General features: G+C 40.6%; 1 protein-coding gene across 1 annotated transcript in view; it reads right to left on the bottom strand.

The window, feature by feature from the left end:
* The window catches only part of DIAPH3 (diaphanous related formin 3), a 754,726-nt gene that overhangs the window by 312,510 nt on the left and 414,549 nt on the right, over nucleotides 1-27,667 (bottom strand). The window contains 1 exon segment of the mRNA XM_040425381.1: nucleotides 10,198-10,327. Within this exon segment, the coding sequence (XP_040281315.1) occupies nucleotides 10,198-10,327 (130 nt within the window).

Here is a 27,667-nt window from a genome sequence, read left to right as displayed (position 1 = left end):
GATAACCACAGTCATTGATCATGCCCCTGTAAGGCTTCATTCAGACGTCCGGATGCGTTTTGCGGATCCGATCCATCTATCAGTGCATCCGTAAAAATCATGCGGACATCTGAATGGAGCTTTACAGGGGGGTAATCAATGACAGGGGGGTGATCAGGGAGTCTATATGGGGTGATAACCACAGTCATTGATCATGCCCCTGTAAGGTTTCATTCAGACGTCCGGATGCGTTTTGCGGATCCGATCCATCTATCAGTGCATCCGTAAAAATCATGCGGACATCTGAATGGAGCTTTACAGGGGGGTAATCAATGACAGGGGGGTGATCAGGGAGTCTATATGGGGTGATAACCACAGTCATTGATCATGCCCCTGTAAGGCTTCATTCAGACGTCCGGATGCGTTTTGCGGATCCGATCCATCTATCAGTGGATCCGTAAAAATCATGCGGACATCTGAATGGAGCTTTACAGGGGGTTGATCAATGACAGGGGTGTAATCAATGACAGGGGGGTGATCAGGGAGTCTATATGGGGTGATAGCCACAGTCATTGATCATGCCCCTGTAAGGCTTCATTCAGACGTCCGGATGCGTTTTGCGGATCCGATCCATCTATCAGTGCATCCGTAAAAATCATGCGGACATCTGAATGGAGCTTTACAGGGGGGTAATCAATGACAGGGGGGTGATCAGGGAGTCTATATGGGGTGATAACCACAGTCATTGATCATGCCCCTGTAAGGCTTCATTCAGACGTCCGGATGCGTTTTGCGGATCCGATCCATCTATCAGTGGATCCGTAAAAATCATGCGGACGTCTGAATGGAGCTTTACAGGGGGGTAATCAATGACAGGGGTGTAATCAATGACAGGGGGGTGATCAGGGAGTCTATATGGGGTGATAACCACAGTCATTGATCATGCCCCTGTAAGGTTTCATTCAGACGTCCGGATGCGTTTTGCGGATCCGATCCATCTATCAGTGCATCCGTAAAAATCATGCGGACGTCTTATGGAGCTTTACAGGGGGTTGATCAATGATGACAGGGGGGTGATCAGGGAGTCTATATGGGTGCAATTGTAACAGAAAAACTGCGGCACTCTCCAGCCTTGATCCTTAATGCTTTATTTCACCAACAAATGCGACGTTTCGATCAGTGTGATCTTTCTCAAGCAATCTAACAATGTGAACTAAACAGCGGATACATATACCCTACAAAGTCGGTCACATGACCTAATCAGTTATGCAAATACATCATTAACAAAGGCTGTGAGTACCACCCCTTTCTCTGCTCATCTTGCAGCAAATTCAACATAATGTGTCTTTTTAAAGTCTCATATAATGTGTATACATCAAAAAATCATAAGTATCATTCCATCAACTTACTAGGATGCTGGGTGTGAACTGGGGAATATCGCCACTGCGGTAACTTCTATTATTTCAACCTTGTGTGAGGCCGAACTCCTTGCTTTACTCGGCGTTCCTCCATGTCAATTGCGCCTGCGCGTCTGTCTCATGACGTCAGCCTCAGGACGCTCAGCAGTCGCCCAGGAGACCAGACGCTTCCTATCCACGTCACCACTAGGTTAAGACGCGCATGCGCGCCCGACTCCAGTAGCGACAGGACCCGGTGTCAAGTCTCCCGTCGCTGTGTAACGCCCCCTCGGCCGTTGTCATGGTATCCTAACACTTTGTGTCGTCCTCTTATACAGGGTGTAAACGCCAGAGTATAATTTCCATATTCTACCCATGTCCAGGGGCAAACTTGGTCTATAGTTAATATTGAAGTGGTTGAACTTAGATGTTTACTTATATGACCTTTAATCAAAAAAATTGTGTAAGGCTACATGAACTAGGTGTCCACTACTCGCCCAAAATTCGGGATTAGAGTACCCAGTCACTAGTTTGAGTTTAGCCACATGGTAATTGATTCGGGGTCCATAACCTCATACACGTAGGGCGGCACCATTCAAATTGGATCACTGAGTGTAAATCACCTCCGTCCTAGAATATGCCAGCACCTACCCTCATCAGACAATCCTGATGGTCACAATGGTAACACGTCTCCCCCTCTCACGGGGTTAATAGATGTAGCCATGGATCATCCCAAACAATTCTAGGGGGGGCATACCCTCCAATCTGGAGGGACGTCCGTCCCATATATCCAGTCATTCCAACCTATCTAGTCAGATAATGGGCATTCCCGTCTCCGGGTATGCATCCATAATTCTGACCATTAGGTCCTATCATACAATTCAACCCCCCTCCACTGTAGATATATATATATACACCATACGGCTACTTCCCAAGGGCCACGTATCTCATTCCCCCATATATATGGAGCAAGCAGTGGAAACCATATGTTATAATCCAGTGTAACGTAAATAGATCCAAGAATTTGCCCCCTTTGTGGGGTGAATATAGAAAAAAATCCAAAATATTATATAGCCAGTGACTACCTTACAGTTGTCAATATTATGTCACCTCAGTCCGCATCCCCAGGTCACACCCGCATACCCAGTCATCTATAAAAAAGAAGACAGAAATTGTGTGAGTATGTGACACATAAAAAATACAAAATTATTATACATAATCTCAACCATTCAGATTGGGTACTAACTTCATTAGTTAAAAAAAATCCAATTAATACTTAAGTAGAGCATAGTATTAATAGACAAGTGTGGAGGCTATTAGATTCAGGGAGGTCAGTAGAGTAAGCCAATCCTAAATTCCCTGTTGAGGCCTTTGGGTTCGAGTGTTTGTAACTCGTAAATCCACCTCAACTCCATTCTTTTTAAGAGTTTCTCCCTATCCCCCCCTCTCCTTTGGGGTGGAACTCCATCTATGATGCGGAAACGTAGCTGCGAAACATTATGTTTAAAGTTGAGGAAATGTTCTGGGACGGGTAGTTCTGTCCTGGAGCTATCTGTCTCTTTTACTCCTCGTAGTAGTTTACGTATGTCGTACCGATGTTGATTTATTCTTTTTCTAAATTCTTGGGTCGTTTCTCCCACGTAGAGAAGTCCACATGGGCACTGTAGTACGTAAATCACGTACTCAGATCTACAGGTGTAGTAATTCCCAATGTGGTATGTTTTTCCTGTCCTGGGATGTGAAAAGGAACTTCCCTTTAAAATACCGTTACAGTTACAACATCCCAGGCAGGGAAAACAACCCTTTCTCTGTATAAGGGGTAGGCCACGCTGTTTGGTATCAGCATTAACCAGCTTATCTCCTACATTGCGTGGTCTTCTATAGGACATGAGAGGTGTAGTACAAAATGCCTCGATATCAGGAAAAGACTCAGTGAGAATGTGCCAATTGTTCTTGAGGACATGTGTTATTTGTTTGCTAACCGCTGTGTGTGTCGACACAAAGGGAATCCTCTTGTTCTCCTCTCCTGATTCCTTTTTCTTCAGGAGGTCCTCCCTTCTAAATTGGTTAACCCTCCGTTTGTGCCTCTGCACCATAGGCCTCGGATAGCCCCTCTCATAAAACTTATTGCACATCTCACTGAGTCTAATCTCTGATAAATCGTTATCTGTTACTATTCTTTTAACCCTGAGTAGCTGACTATATGGTAGTGACTCTTTCATATACCCAGGGTGGTCACTCTGGAATAGCAACATGTTGTTCCTGTCCGTAGGTTTTACAAACAGATCAGTATATAGTTTCCCATCTACGCAATACACTGTCGTGTCCAAGAATTGTAAACTGGTTTGGGAGTACACAGCCGTAAACTGTAATTCTGCATGGACTGAATTAATATCTCCCTGGAACTTGAGTAAGTTCTCAAGGGATCCGGTCCAGACAAAAAATATGTCATCTATATACCTCATCCAGCCTTTCACTGAAGTAAAATGGCTGGATGGGTATACAGAACATTCTTCAAATCTGTTCATATAAATGTTTGCATAAGTTGGGGCCACATTGGACCCCATCGCGGTTCCCCGCTGCTGTACATAGTAGATATCCTCAAAGAGGAAGTAGTTGCACGTCAGGACAATCTCCAAAAGGGAGAGAACAAACTTAGCAATCGCAGGCTTGGTCCCACTCCTTGAGAGGGTCCATTCAACCGAATCTAATCCTTTGATGTGGTCGATACTCGTATAGAGGCCGACCGACCGGCCTCTATACGAGTATCGACCACATCAAAGGATTAGATTCGGTTGAATGGACCCTCTCAAGGAGTGGGACCAAGCCTGCGATTGCTAAGTTTGTTCTCTCCCTTTTGGAGATTGTCCTGACGTGCAACTACTTCCTCTTTGAGGATATCTACTATGTACAGCAGCGGGGAACCGCGATGGGGTCCAATGTGGCCCCAACTTATGCAAACATTTATATGAACAGATTTGAAGAATGTTCTGTATACCCATCCAGCCATTTTACTTCAGTGAAAGGCTGGATGAGGTATATAGATGACATATTTTTTGTCTGGACCGGATCCCTTGAGAACTTACTCAAGTTCCAGGGAGATATTAATTCAGTCCATGCAGAATTACAGTTTACGGCTGTGTACTCCCAAACCAGTTTACAATTCTTGGACACGACAGTGTATTGCGTAGATGGGAAACTATATACTGATCTGTTTGTAAAACCTACGGACAGGAACAACATGTTGCTATTCCAGAGTGACCACCCTGGGTATATGAAAGAGTCACTACCATATAGTCAGCTACTCAGGGTTAAAAGAATAGTAACAGATAACGATTTATCAGAGATTAGACTCAGTGAGATGTGCAATAAGTTTTATGAGAGGGGCTATCCGAGGCCTATGGTGCAGAGGCACAAACGGAGGGTTAACCAATTTAGAAGGGAGGACCTCCTGAAGAAAAAGGAATCAGGAGAGGAGAACAAGAGGATTCCCTTTGTGTCGACACACACAGCGGTTAGCAAACAAATAACACATGTCCTCAAGAACAATTGGCACATTCTCACTGAGTCTTTTCCTGATATCGAGGCATTTTGTACTACACCTCTCATGTCCTATAGAAGACCACGCAATGTAGGAGATAAGCTGGTTAATGCTGATACCCAACAGCGTGGCCTACCCCTTATACAGAGAAAGGGTTGTTTTCCCTGCCTGGGATGTTGTAACTGTAACGGTATTTTAAAGGGAAGTTCCTTTTCACATCCCAGGACAGGAAAAACATACCACATTGGGAATTACTACACCTGTAGATCTGAGTACGTGATTTACGTACTACAGTGCCCATGTGGACTTCTCTACGTGGGAGAAACGACCCAAGAATTTAGAAAAAGAATAAATCAACATCGGTACGACATACGTAAACTACTACGAGGAGTAAAAGAGACAGATAGCTCCAGGACAGAACTACCCGTCCCAGAACATTTCCTCAACTTTAAACATAATGTTTCGCAGCTACGTTTCCGCATCATAGATGGAGTTCCACCCCAAAGGAGAGGGGGGGATAGGGAGAAACTCTTAAAAAGAATGGAGTTGAGGTGGATTTACGAGTTACAAACACTCGAACCCAAAGGCCTCAACAGGGAATTTAGGATTGGCTTACTCTACTGACCTCCCTGAATCTAATAGCCTCCACACTTGTCTATTAATACTATGCTCTACTTAAGTATTAATTGGATTTTTTTTAACTAATGAAGTTAGTACCCAATCTGAATGGTTGAGATTATGTATAATAATTTTGTATTTTTTATGTGTCACATACTCACACAATTTCTGTCTTCTTTTTTATAGATGACTGGGTATGCGGGTGTGACCTGGGGATGCGGACTGAGGTGACATAATATTGACAACTGTAAGGTAGTCACTGGCTATATAATATTTTGGATTTTTTTCTATATTCACCCCACAAAGGGGGCAAATTCTTGGATCTATTTACGTTACACTGGATTATAACATATGGTTTCCACTGCTTGCTCCATATATATGGGGGAATGAGATACGTGGCCCTTGGGAAGTAGCCGTATGGTGTATATATATATATCTACAGTGGAGGGGGGTTGAATTGTATGATAGGACCTAATGGTCAGAATTATGGATGCATACCCGGAGACGGGAATGCCCATTATCTGACTAGATAGGTTGGAATGACTGGATATATGGGACGGACGTCCCTCCAGATTGGAGGGTATGCCCCCCCTAGAATTGTTTGGGATGATCCATGGCTACATCTATTAACCCCGTGAGAGGGGGAGACGTGTTACCATTGTGACCATCAGGATTGTCTGATGAGGGTAGGTGCTGGCATATTCTAGGACGGAGGTGATTTACACTCAGTGATCCAATTTGAATGGTGCCGCCCTACGTGTATGAGGTTATGGACCCCGAATCAATTACCATGTGGCTAAACTCAAACTAGTGACTGGGTACTCGAATCCCGAATTTTGGGCGAGTAGTGGACACCTAGTTCATGTAGCCTTACACAATTTTTTTGATTAAAGGTCATATAAGTAAACATCTAAGTTCAACCACTTCAATATTAACTATAGACCAAGTTTGCCCCTGGACATGGGTAGAATATGGAAATTATACTCTGGCGTTTACACCCTGTATAAGAGGACGACACAAAGTGTTAGGATACCATGACAACGGCCGAGGGGGCGTTACACAGCGACGGGAGACTTGACACCGGGTCCTGTCGCTACTGGAGTCGGGCGCGCATGCGCGTCTTAACCTAGTGGTGACGTGGATAGGAAGCGTCTGGTCTCCTGGGCGACTGCTGAGCGTCCTGAGGCTGACGTCATGAGACAGACGCGCAGGCGCAATTGACATGGAGGAACGCCGAGTAAAGCAAGGAGTTCGGCCTCACACAAGGTTGAAATAATAGAAGTTACCGCAGTGGCGATATTCCCCAGTTCACACCCAGCATCCTAGTAAGTTGATGGAATGATACTTATGATTTTTTGATGTATACACACTATATGAGACTTTAAAAAGACACATTATGTTGAATTTGCTGCAAGATGAGCAGAGAAAGGGGTGGTACTCACAGCCTTTGTTAATGATGTATTTGCATAACTGATTAGGTCATGTGACCGACTTTGTAGGGTATATGTATCCGCTGTTTAGTTCACATTGTTAGATTGCTTGAGAAAGATCACACTGATCGAAACGTCGCATTTGTTGGTGAAATAAAGCATTAAGGATCAAGGCTGGAGAGTGCCGCAGTTTTTCTGTTACAATTGCATCTGGATCTGGGGAAGCTAAGGACTGGCTTCTGACACAGCGAGCACCACCACAGTAAGGAACATTCTATATTTTTCGTAGTGCTGCTGCACATTTTTTCTTTTTTGCCAAACGGAGTCTATATGGGGTGATCAGGGGCTAATAAGGGGTTAATAAGTGACGGGGGGGGGGGGGGGGGTGTAGTGTAGTGTAGTGGTGCTTGGTGGGACTTTACTGAGCTACCTGTGTCCTCTGGTGGTCGATCCAAACAAAGGGGACCACCAGAGGACCAGGTAGCAGGTATATTAGACGCTGTTATCAAAACAGCGTCTAATATACCTGTTAGGGGTTAAAAAAAACACATCTCCAGCCTGCCAGCGAACGATCGCCGCTGGCAGGCTGGAGATCCACTCTCTTACCTTCCGTTCCTGTGAGCGCGCGCGCCTGTGTGCGCGCGTTCACAGGAAATCTCGCGTCTCGCGAGATGACGCATATATGCGTGACTGTGCGCAGGGCTGCCACCTCCGGAACGCGATCCTGCGTTAGGCAGTCCGGAGGTGGTTAAGGTGAAATATGGCAGGGTCCTGAAAGGGTTAAACTGTGTTTAGATCACAAGTAGTCCTCATGAGAAACATACATAATATGTAGACAAGGGCTGCCTGGATCTGGCTATCAGATCCTCCCGAGACTTTCTGCCTTGGGCACGTCTGCTATGTGTGTCAGAAAGATCATTGATTGGGTTCCAAAGGATTGTGTTAACGAATACATAATTTTGTAACTAGAGGGTTTTTAGTTAAAAAAAAAGATATATATACTGCATTATTTTCTTTTACATTATATAATTATCTTCTGAACTGCTTACATTACAAACAAGTCTGATCCAATAGTAAACTAGCAGAAATTTCCCATTAGTGTCCTAATTCATTAACAGCAGCTATATACAGAGCTCAGAGTTACCATTGGGTGACCACTACTAGTCCAGTAAAGACATTCATACAATAAGTAAGGGTCCTCTCACACTGGCAGATCTCATGCCCCTAACAAGAGCCAACTGACAGTATAGCAAGTCGACTGGTGATCATTTAGCTCCATACAGAGTAATCACCGGTACTGTACATGTTTGCCCATTCGTTGGCAGATCAAGGGGCATGTTAACAAGCAGCAATGATGTAAATAAAACACAATGGCCTTAAAGGGGTTGTGTCGCTTCAGCAAATGGCATTTATCATGTAGAGAAAGTTAATACAAGACAATAATGTACTGTGATTGTCCATATTGCTTCTTTTGCTGGCTGGATTCATTTTTCCATCACATTACACACTGCTTGTTTCCATGGTTATGACCACCCTGTGAACCAGCAGTGGTAGTCATGACTGCACACTGTAGTAAAAAGTGCCAGTCTATGCAGGGCCACCACTGCTGGATTACAGGATGGTCGTAAATATGGAAACGAGCATTGTCTAATGAAATCCAGCCGGCAAAGGAAACAAAATGGACAATGACAATACATTAGTAAGTGCCTTCTATTAACTATCTCTACATGATAAATGACACTTGCTGAAGTGAGACAACCCCTTTAAAGGAAATTTATCACCAAAATTTTTATCTACCAGTTAAAACCAGATAGTAACAAATATATATATTTTTTCTAATCTATTTTATTTTCTGATCACAGATTTTTTCTAATTCTATTTCCTGAACATGATTATGAAGGTGGCCATCTTGCCTCAGTTGTTCTTAACAGCATTGACAAAGCATAAAAAAACTGCTTTACGGCAGCACCATGGGCCATAGACACAATGGTCAGGAGGGGACCTCACTGACTTCTATGGGAGAGCTTTCTAAGCAATGTGACCTGTACAGAGGTCATTGTACAAGGAAATAATAGATTTGTAGATTGTAAGCCCTCACAGGCACGGCCCTCTCTCCTTCTGTACCAGTTTGTATCTTGTCTTGTTTATGCTTAGTGCAGTTGTCTGTATTATGCATGTATACCCCTTTTCATATGTCCAGCGCTATGGAATGAATGGCGCTTTAATAATAAATAATAATAATACTGACTGTCACCTATTTTGAATGGTGGATCCTGCCGTATCTATACACAGAGGGTGATATCATTACAGGCAGGATTAGAATGACAGATAAGCAGATAACTCAAATAAAGTGCAATAAAGAAGTGGTGCCTACTATTAGTCCTAGTGGCCAGTGCGAAAACTGCAGGATTTTATGGTTTTTGTTTAAATATAGATATTGACATGGGAAATTAAAAATAATCAAAAATCCATTAAAAATATGTTAAACATAAAAACATCAACTAAAGAATAGGTCATTTTCTAAGATAAATGCGGTTTATGAAGCTAATCAGGCTTTGTAATGAACTAAAAGATGGATTCAGATGTAGCAGAATTTTATACCACAGAAAAAAACACTGCAAAATTTGCATGTGGATTTGCTGCAGATATCACCCTGTTAAGGGCTCTTTCAATGCTATTTATTCCCGTTCTTCTGCTCCATTATAAAAGCAGTAGAAGGAAAACAACAAGCGTGCCAGATCTGGCACATAACTGACAGGAAAGGAACCTAACCTTCCATTGACTATAACGGGATCCATTCGTTTTCCATTCGGGAGAAAGTTTTTTAAATAGAGAAAAAGGTCCTGCAGGCAGGCGTTTTCTCTCAAGTACTTTTGATGGACTCTGACAGAAGCGCCAAACAGAGCCTCCGAAGCAGATGCAAACGTAGTCTAAAGGGTACATTGCACAGTAATTCAGTGTCAGGGAGACAGCGGACCCACATCCATTTTTGAACGCGAGATATGACGCTTCTGCAGATATCTCATCCAAATGTCTGTTTTGCAAAAAGATAAACTATGTCTATGCAGACCAGGCGCCCACTGGAGTCAGTGACGTAAAAAAATGCTGACGTCACATGGACTGCCTCCATATTTTACCATTTGCGAATGTCAAAATGGACATAGTCCAAATTCAGACCATCCGCTTCTAACATCATGCTAAAGTATAGGATTTCTATAACCACAATACACACCTCTACTTGCTTTGTCTACAGTCTGTATATCCTCCACAAATGCCTGGACCTCAGGGAACTTCTTTTCACATAATCCAGCCAGAAAGTGAAGGAGTGTTGTTGACTGGTCTACTGATTTTGTGTCTTTTAGCTGAAAGAAAAAATAAAGACCACCATAATTATGTTCTGATAAGGGACTAAATCAATACAAACTATGAGGCATATTTCTTTAGACCGGCATTTTAGATGCTGGTCTTAATAAAGCCCTATAGCTGGCGGTGGACCCGGCAGAGATATTAAGAGGCGCCAGCCTCTTCATAACTTTGGTGGATCTTCCGCCAGTTCTAAATGTAAGGCGGCTTCCGAGTTGTCTTACCTTCTTCTACGCCTTCCCCATCCACAATTTTAGACCTGGCGTGAGCGGGGAAAAGTCACAGATTGTGGAGCAACTAAACATTGCACAGCAATCTGCGCCTGAAACACGTATAATTTAGGCGTATTTCAGATTGATAAATGACCTCCTATGGGTACAAAGGGGGAAATTATGGTCATACACTTTGTACATACAGGTGAAACTTGAAAAATTAGAATATCGTGCAAAAGTCCATTTATTTCAGTAATGCAAATTAAAAGGAATTGCATACATGCAGCTTAAAATTTGAATTTTGAGAAAAGATTCAATATTCTAGGCTCAAAGTGTCACATTCTAGTCAGCTAATTAATCCATACCCCCTGAGCAAAGGGTACCTCAAAATTAAGACTTTGGGGTTTCATAAGCTGTAAGACATAATCATCCAAATAAAGGCTTGAAATATCTCGCTTTGCATGTAATGAGTTTATCTCATATATTAGTTTCACCTTTTAAGTTGCATTACTGAAATAAATGAACTTTGTACGATATTCAATTTTTTTTTAGTTTCACCTGTATGAATATTAAACACAATAAACACAATTTTATAATAATTTTCACAGAAGGAAAAAATTACATAGCTGCCCCAAAAAGGAGCGAAACCAGCCACAAGCTTGATCCGCACAATATACACCCACACAATATAAATCACATTTTAATTTGAGCATGAAAAGGCAGAGATGTATGAGGCATATAGAGGCATATGTTTGTCTTAAACTATGCGAGTTACTCAGAAATATCATCCCAAAATTGCTGAACTTTCCAATTTAGAGGTGGAAAAGACAAAATATGCACCGTGCATTGGAACTCAAAGGGTACTTTAGAGGAGAGAAAAGATGATTTATACAGAACAGCAGTTGATTGAAAAGCGGGCAAGTTCTTTCACAAAGCTTTCATAATATATATCGAGGGGTTCTGACAGAGGTGACCATACTTTTTTTTGTTAAGTGACAACTTCCAACAGAACTCAGAGAAAAGCAATGTGCCTTGTAGCTGCAGTAACACAGATAAAAGCTTTTTCTCAACAGCCTGATAAAAATGAACAAATCTGCAAAGCGCAAAAGTTCAAATTATAATGAAGTGGATGGGTTTTATACTCTGTGAACATTCTACCTTTTATATTTTGTAAGCTTGTGATGGACCATAGCTATTGTGGGGCTGTTAATGAGGAAGATGTCAGCAATGGGCCACCAAGCATGTCATCCCACTGAGATAATATGGGTATTAAAAGATATGTGTGTTCTCACGGAAAACCTGTTCTAAAACATTTTTTTTTTTTAAACTTTATCATTGCAAATTATGACAAAAGGGAGTCCTCTGGAAAAAGAACATATCAGGCAGCTTAAAACTTTGTTTCATACATAGCTTCATTAATAGAATATAAAAAACCTTGCTGTAAACCTCCATGTCATATCTGATTAAAAAGTGTACCGCATATACCAGAATTTTATACTCATTAATTCATGTCCAGTTCAATTACAGTAGAAGTCTATCGCTTAAAAGAAAACTTCAGGGGATGGACAAGAAAAAGTTTTCCCATGGGAAAGATTCACTAATGATTATTTTAGGCTCCCCAGTGTATGTTTCCAGAGATCTCATGCTTTTGGGTGCACAATACTGAACATGCTTAAAGGATCACATATAGACCCTAATTTCAATTTTCATATATGTAGTTACTAATAACATGATATTCCAGAATCAGTTACTATTAGACTGACTTACCCCATATTTAATAAGATTCAGCCCTTAGTAACCAGTCTGCATAAAACTGCAATTTCACTATTCAGTTAAGATGGTCGTCACTGCCCTCACCCTGAGGCTAATCCCGCCTGCCCTTCCTAGATAGTAACAATAGCCCCCTAAAAGTGTCAGTAACCAGAGCCCTCCCCCCTAAAGGGTTAATCTCCTGCAGCACAAAGGGGTCCTCTTACCACATGTTGCTTTCATTTATACACTGAGCAGATGGCAGATCTCCCTTCCCTGTTGTGCGCTGCTTCCACTCTGCATTCTCCAGCTATGCTGAGTGAGGGAGCGTCTGCCAAGCACAGGGACAGTGAGAAGTGCACACAGCCCAGGCACTGTTAGCTGCTGTGGAGTACCTGGCTTTAATCATTTACTTACAGTCCCTGGCTGTCAGTAATGTGACCCTGCACGCTGCGTCCTCCGTCCTTCAACAGATAGACGGACCATGCCTAGCAACCCAATTTTAAGAACAGGTAAAAGTAGGCAATACAGGGAACAAAAATTTGGAATTAAGGGGTAATTGAATACACAGTGAAAAGTTGAGATAGGGCCACCAAGGTGATGATAATCACCACAATCCAATACTCCAAACAAAAAAAAAATACGACTTATCCTTTAATAAAACGTGGTTGGTGGTAACAAGACCTTCAACATGTTAATATTTTTCAAAGATTTGAGATGGTGTCAAACACGTGTTTCTTGGGCACACCAGATGAAGCGGATCCTGAGTGGCCAACATCCATGGAAAGCGGCATTGTAAACTTTATCACTGTACATGCTGGCCAAGTAGTTTATTTGTGAAGCAATAGATTTTGATTGACTTTAAATAGGGAGCCGTCTAGGAAAGCCTAATTTCCACTCACAAAATACAGATGGCCATAAATACAGCTTGTCATTTTCTGAAGTATAACTAGAATATGGGTTTGGCTTCATGGCGATCTTGGTTGCACAACAGCTAAGGAGCTCAAGGATTGCAGGGGGATCACAGAGTAGTGGTAACACAGAAATGAATGTTGTCACAGCGACAAAATAAATCCAGCAATTCTGAAGTTGCGGCAATGTGTGAGTAGCACTGAGACCAGATTTATTTCTATGCTGACACCGCGACACTGTTATCACTGGGCGAGACCAAGATTGGCGTGTAGCCGAACCTAAATTGTGAGGACTTTGTATTCCTTCGTTGCCTAATATACTGCAAAGGCGCTTGAAATTGGATCAACATTGTAAAGGCATGTTCAGAAAGCTTTTTAGGAATGTCCATGTTAGTTAATAACAGCTCTATATCATTGTATCTTCAAGGATGGAAACATTTGAAACTTTAATATCTCTGCATAGACATAAAGGCCTTAAGGTACTTTATGCTTTAATACTTTTTTAAAGACTTTAATCTTTCGTTACTGGACTGGTGTCAACAATATTTATATTCATACAGCAAAATGAGTGTAATAAATCAATGTAAAAAATGTAAATGCAGAATATTAAAATTTCACTAGCCTGTGGTAGTGTATTCCAGGTCCATGAATGGATATAAATAGCATGTTGAAAGATGAACACATGCAAACTATTTAAATGTGAAATGAACATAGTAAAAACTATAGCTAGAAGGAAAAAAACATTTGGTAAAAGCAAGACAAACAAACATTTACCGAAATCAAATTGTCCCTTTGCACAAAATGTAATAGGAAATCTCAGATCAACGTAGTTTTCAACAAATAAGGCCACATCATTCAATTTATTTCTTAAATCATAAAAAAAATATTGTACATTTTGTCATATATTTAAATCAACAGTAGGAAGGTTAGTAATATATTTTACTACAGAATAGTGGCAACTTCCCGCAGCCTGTTGTTTCCTTTGTACTGTCAGCAGGTTCAATGTAAATGTTTAATGCTCCCCCAGCATTAAAACAATCCATCAAGAATGATACAGTAATTGGAAGATAGGGAGGAGGAGGGATATGCAGCTGCAGATTCTATATCTGGGAGACTGCATGCTGAGAGCAGGAAGAAGCAGCTGCAGGGGAAACATTTCATTCAAAAAATGCACACAGGACGACAGGAAAGAAACATATTGCTACTTAGAAATACAGTTTGGTACTTTATCTAATATACATAAACTGCTTCAAAGGTGATATTTCTAGGAAGAATAGGTACGATAGGTAAGACAGTAAATAAATGAACTTCTACACTGTTGGCGGGTATCATTTATTCTAGGTCACTATATCAAATAAAGTATATATCCACGGCACACTCGTTTATGCTGGTCAAAAAATAGAATTTATTGTATAATCGGCACCAACTGATTGTAGTACATAACAATAGGGCCAACGTTTCGGTCCAACCTGGACCTTGATCACGGCCTATAAACAATATAAAGAAGATATATATATATATATATTACAACAATCGGGTGCTGAAAAGTATAAAAAATAAGAATTGTAGAAAATGAGTAGTCCACATTTGTTTAGAAATACAGTAATGGTCCACAAGGGTGGGATAGTCTGGCAAGGAACAAAGTAGAAAAAATAATCATAAGAAAGATAAGCAAAATAGAAGCTGAAAGAGGAGTCTAGTCGAATGTATATCATGTATCATATCAAATATTAGACCACACGAGATGCTTTAACCTGCAACAATTCTATAGTTATTATTATATTCTTTAGTGAAGCGCATACTCGTTGGTGATATAGAGGCCAATTCTTCAAACACAGAGATTAGCGCTGCATTCTGCTATTAGACGCATCACTCTGACGTCATCTACATGCGCGCGGGCCGCTTTTGCGTTCCACTGACAAGTTCAACGCATGTTTGCGTTCCAAATACAATATCCGGCGCCCAACAGTGACGTCAGACGCCGATTAACACGAGGGAAACTTACTATAACTGGCGCTTCTCAGTCAGTTCTCCCTATACCACCAACGAGTACACATCGCTTCGGACATATCAGGTAATACTCTTGATATTATGAACTAATGTCTCTTGCTTAATCTTCTTTTGGTTGCTTTGACACTTTGATCTACCTTCTACTTATTTTTACATGCTAATTTATTCTCACTGGACCCATTCGTTATATACATACTCTATTGATGATAGAATATTGGAGCTGCAATTGGAGTCAGTCTCTTTATGTGATTACACTATAACTAGAATCGCTATCATTGTTGATTAGATTTTATCTAATCCCCTATTTTCGATTGGGATTTTCTACTAAGTTTTGATATGATACATGATATACATTCGACTAGACTCCTCTTTCAGCTTCTATTTTGCTCATCTTTCTTATGATTATTTTTTCTACTTTGTTCCTTGCCAGACTCTTGTGGACCATTACTGTATTTCTATACAAATGTGGACTACTCATTTTCTACAATTCTTATTTTTTATACTTTTCAGCACCCGATTGTTGTAATATATATATATATATCTTCTTTATATTGTTTATAGGCCGTGATCAAGGTCCAGGTTGGACCGAAACGTTGGCCCTATTGTTATGTACTACAATCAGTTGGTGCCGATTATACAATAAATTCTATTTTTTGACCAGCACAAAAGAGTGTGCCGTGGATATATACTTTAATTGATATAGTGACGTGACTGTCCCTCCATTGAGCACCTCTCTCTGGGATTTATATTTCCCTCATAGAAACGGTGTGCCTTCCAAAAATTGAATTTAACTGAATATAATATGACTTCTATCTTAAAAGATTTAAAATGGTTGTGTCACGTCAGCAAGTTAATACAAGGCACTTACTAATGTATTGTGACTGTCCATATTTATTCCTTTGCTGGCTAGATTCATTTTTCCATCACATTATACACTGCTCATATCCAAGGCTTACGGCCACCACTGCAGAACAAATACAAGGTGGTCGGGACAGAAGCTGCTGGGCATGCATGCCTAAGCACGGTCCCCGCCACCAGAAAGGCCGGTGCTTTTTGCTGTAGTGTGCAACTATATCCACCACTGCTGGATTGCTGGGTGGTCATAACCCCTGGATGAGAGCAGTGTATAATGTGATGGAAAAATGAATGAAGCCAGCAAATGAGGCAATATGGACAATCACAATACATTAGGAAGTGCCTAAACAATTTTCAACAGTATTTAAAAGACAAAACCAGGAGTGTCTCCAAAACACATCTTTCCAATATATTAGGCTCTTCTCCTAGTTTTGGCTTACAAGTATTGATGCAAAATACTGACCAAATAGTGATCACATAAAATTGACCTTTGGCTAATTTCACTCAAGCGTGTTCGGTCCGGGAAACATTCTGTGTGATGGCTGCATTTTCCAGACTGAACACAGATCCTCTAATCCACAGCATTATAATGATCTATATGTACCTACAGGTACACATTAGCCCGCTACATGTAGGTGGCCCTGTGGAATGGTGCCTTCTAAAAGTAAAATTCACCTTTACAGCGAAACATGTAGATAAAGGAATTAGAGGAAATTGGCGGAGGAGCGGCTTCAGAATCTGCACAATTTTGCAAGAAAGGGATCTATTGTGACAGTGAAGCAAACTTCTATGAAAATATCTGGCAAATGTGATTTCTTAGAAACTGCATTTCACATTAGTTGAAGCAATTCAAAACCGCTGGTTCTTTATGTCATTAAAAAAGTCTGGGCTGCCCAAAGACGTCAGAAGAGACAGTGAGCAGGATTCGAGCCATGTACAAGCACAGTCCTAGAAAGTGAACCAGTATCTCACAAAAACATCTGTATTATAAGCTATACAGATTACGTATTCTTCATTCCTGATAACTGCCTGATTGTCAGAGGAGGTGAGAGCTGCATTAACTTGCAGCAATCACCTAATCTGTATGGGGATCACTTATCCCCATGAAGAGTCATTGTTTCTGGGCAGCAGATCTCAGTTTACACCGGAGATGCAGGGCACACCACTATTGATTTTTGGCACAAACTGAAAGACTATTACCTGATGGACCAGCATTTCTGCAAATGCTTATCCCCGATAATTGGCTTGATTATTGGTCCATGTGAAAGGACCTTTAGGTCCGCAAAAAACAGATCCGCAAAAAATATGGATGACGTACGCGTGCATTCCGTATTTTGGGGAACAGTACATGTTCCATTTTTTTGAGGACCAGAAATACGGACATACGGATACAGAATGCACACTGAGTAACTTGCGTTTTTTTTTTTTTTTTTTTGCGGACCCATTGAAATGAATGGTTCCGTATACGGTCCGCAAAAAATTGAACGGCCACAGAAAGAATATACGTTCGTATGCATGAGCCCTTAGGATTGGGCTACAGCCAGATTTTCGACAACACTTTCCACTGAATTTAACTATCGAGTTCCAGCTGTAATGCATAAGATTGCATACAAAATAATTCTCTGCCTTGTACATCTGTCTACCTTCCCCAATCCTTTATTTTTTTTTAATTTTGGTTTTATTTTGTGTGCTGTATATAATTTTATATGATCATGTTTTAACTCCTTCATGACATCTGTTGTACAAACATTTCTCTGAATTCATTTGAGGCCAGTTGGCACAAGAAGAGGCATCAAATAGTGTTAGGTTCACGTTCAAAAGAGATCACCTTACCATGGTGGATGGGCATAAAAGATTTTGATCACAATACGTTTGCTAAGTACCTTTCATTTATTTATATAGTGATTATAGCATTATTTCCTATATTCAGTGTTTGCAGAGTGCTGTTGCATTGAGTGTGTATTTCAGCCATGGAAACATTCGGGATGTTTTAACTTTGGTTTTTGTTTCTAAAGTAAACACTTGGCTTTAAACATGGTGCTCGCTCTTGAGCTGAATGAGCACCATAGTTGGCAGTGCTTGAGACAACTTCGATCAGAGACATTTAAACCCTCAGATGTGGTGTCAATTGTGATAAAGGCATCTAAGCAGGAGAGAGGAGGCTTCCTCAGGTGACAAAATTAGACCGCGCAAGCTTTTCGGTTCCCATGGGACATCTGAAGGCTCCCAGGCCTGCTGTAGTAAAGTTCATATTTAGAACTGAATAATAGAAAGAAATATCACAGCTCATCTTGCAAAAAAGAAATCTAAAAGGTAATGGGAGTCAGAATATTGTGATCACGTCTTCATTATTCTGCCAGTCAGCATGACACAGCGATAAATTTGGTATCTCTGTAATCATACTGACCTAAAGAATAACGGTAAACCAGTAACAACAAAAGCTGCAAAACAAAGGAAAAAATGGCATTTTCTCATTCATCACTGTTAATATTTTATTTTTCGCTTCCAAATATAAAGTTTGGAATATTAAATGGAGCCAATATAAAGTACAACGTGCAAAAACAAAAAAAAACAAGCCTTTATATGTCTATGTGAAGGAAGGAGGAAAAAAAATAAAATGAAAAATATAAATAAATGAAAGAATAAAAATTGTTTATAGCTCCAAAGTGTTTTTTTTTTTTTAAAAAACAATTTTTATTTCGGAAAGATAGGCAGTATACAAGTAAATAGATCACAGTAAATACTCATGCACGCAGGCATGTGCACATTATACATTCCGTCTTGCAGAATCATAAACATGTTAAACAGCTGTCCAATATTTAAACAGAACGTGCCTTTTCCGAATTTTTTATTTTCTCCCTCCCTTAATGAATCCCTCCCTCCCCTCCCAACTGTTTCCCAACTCACAATGCCATGACAATATCTCATATTAAGACTTCCGGGCAAAGTTCCTCTTATTCGTGTGTAATAGAAATATCACTCATTAATATTTTCTCCCTCTAGACCACCTCTAATCTACCTAATGTACCCTTCAATTTCCCTTCTAGATACCACCTAGTATGTATGAAAGGCATAACCACTTCCGATACTTCTGCTGGTGCCAATGAATGAACAATAAATCTTTTCCAAGTATGAAAAAACTGCTTTGCAGACTTCTCCTTGCTACGTTCTACATCTAGCCTGTCCAGATACATGATATACTTCATCACCCCCAATGCTTCTTGAAATGAAGGAACTGTGGGATATATCCAATGTCTGAGTATGGTCTTTACCACTGCCAAGAGGAATAAGTGTACCCCTTTAATATGAGTAGAATGGGATATTTCTCCCTTTTCATCCTGTGGTATATAATGAAAAATGCAATGCAAAGGTGACAATTGTGGTTTTATTCCCCACACTTGCTGGATATACTTGACAGATTCCTCCCACAAAGACTTCAAGTTAGGACAATGCCAAAGCCCATGCAACAAGTTAGCCTTTTGCTGTAAACATTTAGGGCACCATCTCAAATAATGCGCGGGCGCGTCTCTATAAGATAAGTCAAAGGCATACGTAGCCTTATGAAGGATCCTAAAATGCATCTCCCTCCATGTTTCACTTGTGATCGCCTGTCTCACTTTCTCCATCCCTTCCCTCAATTTAGCTCCAAAGTGTTAAAGGGGTTGTCTCATCAAGGACAATGGGGGCATGAACGGTACGCTCCCATTCACTTCTATGGGGAGTCGGCTTGGTGGTGGCTGGATCGGAGCCCTCCAGCTTGTGGTGCTCCGTTCCCGGGATAGGTGGGGAACCCAGCAGTGGGACCCACACCTATAAGACAATGGAGGCATATCCTAGCGATATGCCCCCATTGTCCATGATGAGACAACCCCTTTAAGTGTTTTATGCACCATGTGAACCTAAAATACAAACATGAAACAGTTAACCCATAGGATATCAGCACCGTACATGTACGGTGCTGGAAACTGGGACAGAAATCCCAGCACTGTCCAGCTACAGCGCTCTGGTCGGACGGGCGCAGCTCGATCAGCTGCAGGGGTCTGGCAGTCACTGATAGCCGGACCCATGCTGTATGCACTGGCATCGGTGTCGACACATTAATCCTTGCACTGCCGCAGTCAGCAACGACCGCGGCATGAGCGGTATCCTGCCGGATCTGGGGTGGCCATCGGGAAAGCAGCCCGATGCCTGGATCTCACAGGCAGGAAGCTGCAAGTGTATTACAGTAAGTAATACATTACAGCCAATGCATTACAATACAGAAGTATTGTAATGCATTGTAAAGGGGATCAGACCCCCAAAAGTTGAAGTCCCAGAGTAAAACAAAAAAAAAAGTTAAAAAAGAAGTAAAAAAAAATTTGTTTAGCAAAAAAAATTAAACGTTTCAAGAAAAAAAAGAAAAAAAAAGTGCCCTTTGCCCAAAATAAAGTAAAAAAAAAAAGAAAAAAGTTGAAAATAGGGAAAAAAAGAAAAGTAGACATATTAGGTATCGCCGCGTCTGTATCAACTGGCTCTATAATATCACATGATCCAACCCATCAGGGAACGCCGTAAAAAAATAAAAATAAAAACAGTGTCAAAGCCATTTTGTGGTCACCTTGCCTCACAAAAAGTGTAATACCAAGTGATCAAAAAGTCTTATGTACCCCAAAATAGCACCAATCAGTGATCTTATCCTGCAAAAAATGAGCCCCTACCTAAGACAATCACAGCAAAAAATAAAAAAGGGCTCTCAGAAAATGGCAACACAAAAACAAGATTATATTCTGTTCAAAAATTATTTCACTGTGTAAAACTTAACAAAAAAAAAAATGATAGACATATTAGGTATCGCCGCGTCTGTAACAACCCGCTCTATAAAAATATCACATTATATGCCCCCTCAGGAATTCTATAATAAAATAAAAAATATGCCAAAACAGACTTTTTTTTTTCACCTTGCCTCACAAAAAGTGTAATACCAAGTGATCAAAGTCTTATGTACCCCAAAATGGTACCAATCAAACCATCAGCTCATCTTGCAAAAAATGAGCCCCCACATAAAACAATCACTTAAAAAATAAAACCCAATGGCACCCATAAACCAATCCATCAAAATTTGCGCTGCAAAAGCCATATGGCGCTCCTTCCGGTCTGAGTCCTGCCATGTGCCCCTACAGCTGTTTACCACCACTTATGGGGCATTGCCGTATTCAGGAGAAAATGGGTAACAATTTATGGGGTGCATTTTCTCCTGTTACCCCTCGTGAAAATGAAAAATTTGGAGCTAAAGAGACAAAACTTTACATTTTTACAGCCAATTGTTTCCAAATTCCGTTAAACGCTTAGGGGGTCAAAGTGCTCAGTACCCTCCTTAATATATTCTTTAAGGGGTGTAGTTACCAAAATGGGGTCACTTTTTGAGGGTTTCCACTGTAGGGGTATGTCAGGGTCTCTTCAAATACAAAATGGTGCCTAAAAAACATTCTAGCGAAATCTGCCTCCAAAATCCATATGGCGCTCCTTTCTTTCTGACCACTGCCACGTGCCCATAGAGCAGTTTAACGTCACATATGGGGTATTTCTGTAAAGTGCAGAATCAGAGTAATATATATTGAGGTTTATTTTGCTGTTAACCCTTGCTGTGTTGCAAGAAAAAGTTGATTAACATAAAAAAAATCGACAAAAAAAAGTGAAATCTTGAAATTTCACCTCCATTTTCCTTTAATTCTTGAGGAACACCTCACGGGTTATCAAAGTTTGTAACATTAGTTTTGAATAATTTGAGGGGTATAGTTTCTAAAATAGAGTCATTTATGGGTGGTTTCCATTACGTAAGTCCCTCAAAATCACTTTATAACTGAATTGGTGCTTAAAAAATGGTTTTGAAAATTTTGTTGAAAGTTTTAAAAATAAAAGGCTTAGAAGTTTAGAAGCTAACATCCTAAAAAAATAAAATGACATTTACAAAATGATGCCAACATAAAGCAGACATATGGGGAACGTTGATTGATAACCATTTTATGAGGTATTACTATCTGTCTTACAAGTAGAGAAATTCTAATTTTTTCAAAATTTTTGGTAAATTTTGGATTATTTTATAAATAAAGGTGAAATATATCGACTCAAATTTACCACTGCCATGAAGTACAATGTGCCACGAGAAAACATTCTCAGAATGGCTTGGATAAGTAAAAGTGTTCCAAAGTTATTACCACATAAAGTGACATATGTCAGATTTGCAAAAATCTGCCTGGGATTTAAGGTGAAAAGTGGCCCAGTGCTGAAAGGGTTAGATAAAAAAAATGTAAGCAATGTTATTTGCAAAGAGGCCGCACAGCTCACAATGCAGTGTAATATCAATGGCATGTGATATATAAATATAACCTAGCAGTGAACTGTATTGATTCTATGCAGTAGAGAAAATATGTTGAGTCCAGCAAAGGGTGATCTGCTACATGCGCTGTCCATAGTGACAGTCAGTTGCAGCTTGCTATCAATCACTCGCAATATGCTAGTCAGCTTTTCCTGGTCATGGACTGCTATAGAAATTCTTCCTCAGCAGTTTACATATTCTTCAAATGGATTGTAAAAATCTTTATTTCATTACGCTTGTACTAGTTTCACAGCCACAGTTTATACTATACACGGCTATTCACAGCAAAGTCCTGTGGCATTTAAAAAAAGAAAGAGATTCTGAACAAATAACCAGTTTAAAGTGAAAGAGATGGATCTAGAAAGTGTATCCCTTACTTTATTTTGTTTTACAAACTACAGACGTACATGTTAATTCAATAAACACTAATATCCACAAACCATAACATTAAATGGGGTATTCCTGCTTCTAGATATTGATGCGTAGATTCACTAAATGGAAGGAGAGCTGCAGTATCTGACACGGCCACCACATAGTGGATTGGGCCTTCTGCTTCTGGCTCCATCCAAAGTTTAGTCTCCGATGCAGGCGACTGCCAAAAACAGTTGATCGGAGGGGTGACGGGTGTTGGACGCCCAATATCTGATACTTATGACCTATCCAGAGGGTGGGTCATCAATATCTAAAAACTGGAATCTCTCTTTTTGTCTGGGCATTTCAGAGCAACAAACCATCATTGGGAAAAATGGATTAGAAAAACTACAAGCATTTTTCCCATATAAGTTTTTCTAATAGCATTTTAATATCAAAAACACAACAAAAACACACAAAAAATGCCCTCTGTAAACCTACCCAAACACCACTGACAGGTGAAGTGAATAACATTGATTGTCCTGTCACAAAGGTATCCTTCAAGAAGTTACTGATTACTTGTTGCCAGATTTATCCTACCCCTTGAAGTTCATATGGTGAAAGCATAACAAATGCCAAATTGTGATGAAAGATAATTAAATGGGACCATAACCTAAACAGAAGGTAAGGTTCAGTGGGGTGTTTACAGCATTCAGTGGTTAATTCCTATAAAAAGTCAAGGTCTGGGCAGATTCCCAGAGGGTCCGTTTGTCAGGGGGCTTCCTGACATAATTAGACATGAACTTCACTAGTGTGGCATAATCACAGGTCCTTCACCTTAAGAAAGTACAGTAACTGCACTGATAATCACAGTCATCACAGGTCCTTGACTCTCTGAAATAATGGAGGGGAACTGCAAAGACAAATCTCCCTCCAACTCCAGCCTGACTACTCGTGTCCTTCCTTTCCATTGTGCAAAACAGGTGAGAAATGTAAATAGGGACAGTGTTGCGGGCAATGTGAAAGGGGTGGTAAGGGGGTCAGTTTTATGGCCAGTGGGAAAAGGGTGGTCACTAACCAGAGACAATGCTGCTGCCATGGGGACAATACTGCTACCAGTAGGAAAGTGGCCGTCTCGGAACAATACTGCTACTAATGGGGAAGGGAAGGTCAGAAGCCAATACCACTAAAAACGAAGGTTGTGATGGTCAGGGGACAAGACGTCTACCAGTGGGGTTGGGGTGGTCAGAAGACAATGACGTTCTGCTGCATGGTCGTATCAGATGCTGTTGGGGGCTGTATTTTGTGCTGCATGATGATATCGGATGCTGCTGGGTAGATATTTTTGCTGTGCTGTGGTATTTATTAGACATTGTGGGGCAGATATGTTGTGCTGCAATGTGGTATTTATATTTTGAGTTTTATCACGGTTGGTGGTGCTATAAGAGAGCGTAAAGTAAGGCCCTGACCATGTGATTAGGCATTTTTGTGTTGCACTTTTATTTCCTTTCTTGTACTTATGATTTACATAGAGCCATGACCATGTAAAGCAAAATTTGCCACAACATGCATAAGCATCACTGTTTTCATGTGATATCATACATAGCCTGGTGGCATCTGTACGCCAGGGCTGCTTTGTAATTCTAGTCTTGGCTTGAGTGGGTCAATGGGGTCCAAGTGTCAGTGATGCACGTGGTGTATGGTGTACATGCTGTTTGTCACCCAGTCCACTGACAGTATTTTAATAGGCGAGAATGAGCCAACAACTCCCTTTAAGGTGCTGACTCGGTCTCCAAATGTCCCAGATATCAATCCAATTGAGCATCTGTGGGATGTGCTGAAAAACATGTCGAATTCAAGGAAGCCCCAGCTAACAACTTGCTTGTCTTGATGGATCAGAGCAGCTTTGGTGGCATAAGAGAGACATACATAAATATCAGCCAGGTGATTTTAATGTTATGGCACATGGGTGTATGTGTTAAAGTTGCTCTACAGTTTGTTTAAACTGATGATCTATCCTCTGGATAGATCATCATCTTCTGATCGGCAGGGGTCCGGCACCCGGGACCCCCGCTGATCAGCTATTTGAGAAGGCAGCTTCGCTCCAGCAGTGCCGCGGCCTTCTCACTGTTTACTGCTGGCCCAGTGACGTCACGACTAGTATAACTGGCCTGGGCGCGGATAAGCTCTGTTCACTTGAATGGAGCTTAGCCCCGCCCAGGCCAGTTGATAAAAGTCGTGACGTCACTGGCCCTGCGGTAAACAGTGAGAAGGCCGCGGCGCTGCTGGAGCGCCACTGCCTTCTCAAATAGCTGATCGGTGGGGGTCCCGGGTGTCGGACCCCTGCCGATCAGAAGCTGATGATCTATCCAGAGGATAGATCACCAGTTTAAACAAACTGCAGGACCCCTTTAAGGCCTGCAGACACTTTTCCTGACAGTTTGTGCCAGTAAAAGGGATACGGTACTGCAATTTACCACTTTATTTCTTTATAGAGTGGAAGTGGACAATGCCACAATTCAGGGTGTATAAGACAAACCTATCATAGAATATAAGGGGGTTATCAAAATAAAATATTTTTGCCATTTGTCTGGCCAGTATCTTTTTTCTTTTTTTTTTTTTTTTTAACTGTATTGGAAAGAATACTCAATTCCTAATACAAAGTAAACTAATTAATGTTAGATTTAAACTGCAAGATGCTGTTAAAAGGGGTTACACCACATAAAAGAGTCAACATTTTTTTAGACCTGAACCTTCCTCTGGATATTTTGGAAATTGCATATAATTTGATATTTAGTAACGGCACTGAGTTATTCAATAAAATGTATCTGTATAGCGCCACCTGCTGTTTATTTTTCTTATTTCATCTGTCCATCTAAGTAACATCACTGAGGTGGACGCACATGCTCCGTCGCATACTTAGAAACATAGAAACATAGAATGTGTCGGCAGATAAGAACCATTTGGCCCATCTAGTCTGCCCAATATACTGAATACTATGGATAGCCCCCGGCCCTATCTTATATGAAGGATGGCCTTATGCCTATCCCATGCATGCTTAAACCCCTTCACTGTATTTGCAGCTACCACTTCTGCAGGAAGGCTATTCCATGCATCCACTACTCTCTCAGTAAAGTAATACTTCCTTATATTACTTTTAAACCTTTGCCCCTCTAATTTAAAACTGTGTCCTCTTGTGGTAGTTTTTCTTCTTTTAAATATGCTCTCTTCCTTTACCGAGTTGATTCCCTTTATGTATTTAAAAGTTTCTATCATATCCCCTCTGTCTCTTCTTTCTTCCAAGCTATACATATTAAGGTCCTTTAACCTTTCCTGGTAAGTTTTATCCTGCAATCCATGTACTAGTTTAGTAGCTCTTCTCTGAACTCTCTCTAGAGTATCTATATCCTTCTGGAGATATGGCCTCCAGTACTGCGCACAATACTCCAAGTGAGGTCTCACCAGTGTTCTGTACAGCGGCATAAGCACTTCACTCTTTCTACTGCTTATACCTCTCCCTATACATCCAAGCATTCTGCTGGCATTTCGTGCTGCTCTATTACATTGTCTTCCCACCTTTAAGTCTTCTGAAATAATTACTCCTAAATCCCTTTCCTCAGATACTGAGGTCAGGACTGTGTCAAATATTCTATATTCTGCCCTTGGGTTTTTACGCCCCAGGTGCATTATCTTGCACTTATCCACATTAAATTTCAGTTTCCAGAGTTCTGACCATTCTTCTAGTTTTCCTAAATCCTTTTCCATTTGGCGTTTCCCTCCAGGAACATCAACCCTGTTACATATCTTTGTGTCATCAGCAAAAAGACAAACCTTACCAGCGAGGCCTTTTGCAATATCACTTATGAAGATATTAAACAAAATCGGTCCCAGTACAGATCCCTGTGGAACCCCACTGGTAACATTACCTTGTTTTGAATGTTCTCCATTGACTACAACCCTCTGTTGTCTGTCACTCAGCCACTGCCTAATCCACTCAACAATATGGGAGTCCATGCTCAATGACTGCAGTTTATTGATAAGTCTTCTATGTGGGACAGTGTCAAAAGCCTTACTAAAATCTAGATATGCGATGTCTACTGCACCTCCACCGTCTATTATTTTATTCACCCAGTCAAAAAAATCTATAAGATTTGTTTGACATGATCTCCCTGAAGTAAACCCATGTTGTTTTTCATCTTGCAATCCATGGGATTTTAGATGTTCCACAATCCTATCCTTTAATAGGGTTTCCATTAATTTGCCTACTATTGATGTCAGACTCACTGGTCTATAGTTGCTCGATTCCTCCCTACTACCTTTCTTGTGAATGGGCACGACATTTGCCAATTTCCAATCTTCCGGGACGACTCCTGTTACTAATGATTGGTTAAATAAATCTGTTAACGGTTTTGCCAGCTCACCACTAAGCTCTCTTAATAATTTTGGGTGTATCTCATCAGGCCCCTGTGACTTATCTGTCTTCACCTTAGACAGCAAACTTAGAACATCTTCCTCTGTAAAGATACATGCATCAAACGATTTAATAGTCATTCTTTCTAGTGGAGGTCCTTCTCCTTTTTCTTTTGTAAAAACTGAACAGAAGTATTCATTAAGGCAGTCGGCTAGCCCTTTATTCTCTTCTACATACCTTCCGTCCTTTGTTTTTAATTTAGTTATTCCTTGTTTTAATTTCCTTTTTTCATTTATATATCTGAAGAATGTCTTATCCCCTTTTTTCATAGACTGAGCTAGTTTTTCTTCTGCCTGCGCTTTAGAAGTTCTTATAACTTGCTTGGCCTCTCTCTGCCTAATCTTGTAGATTTCCTTATCTTCATTGCTCTGGTTTTTTTTATAATTACAAAATGCTAGCTTTTTATTTTTAATGATTTGGGCCAC

Source organism: Bufo bufo, chromosome 3 (assembly GCF_905171765.1).
Source record: "Bufo bufo chromosome 3, aBufBuf1.1, whole genome shotgun sequence".
Taxonomy (NCBI): Eukaryota; Metazoa; Chordata; class Amphibia; order Anura; family Bufonidae; genus Bufo; species Bufo bufo.
This window is presented reverse-complemented; position numbering and strand designations above follow the sequence as displayed.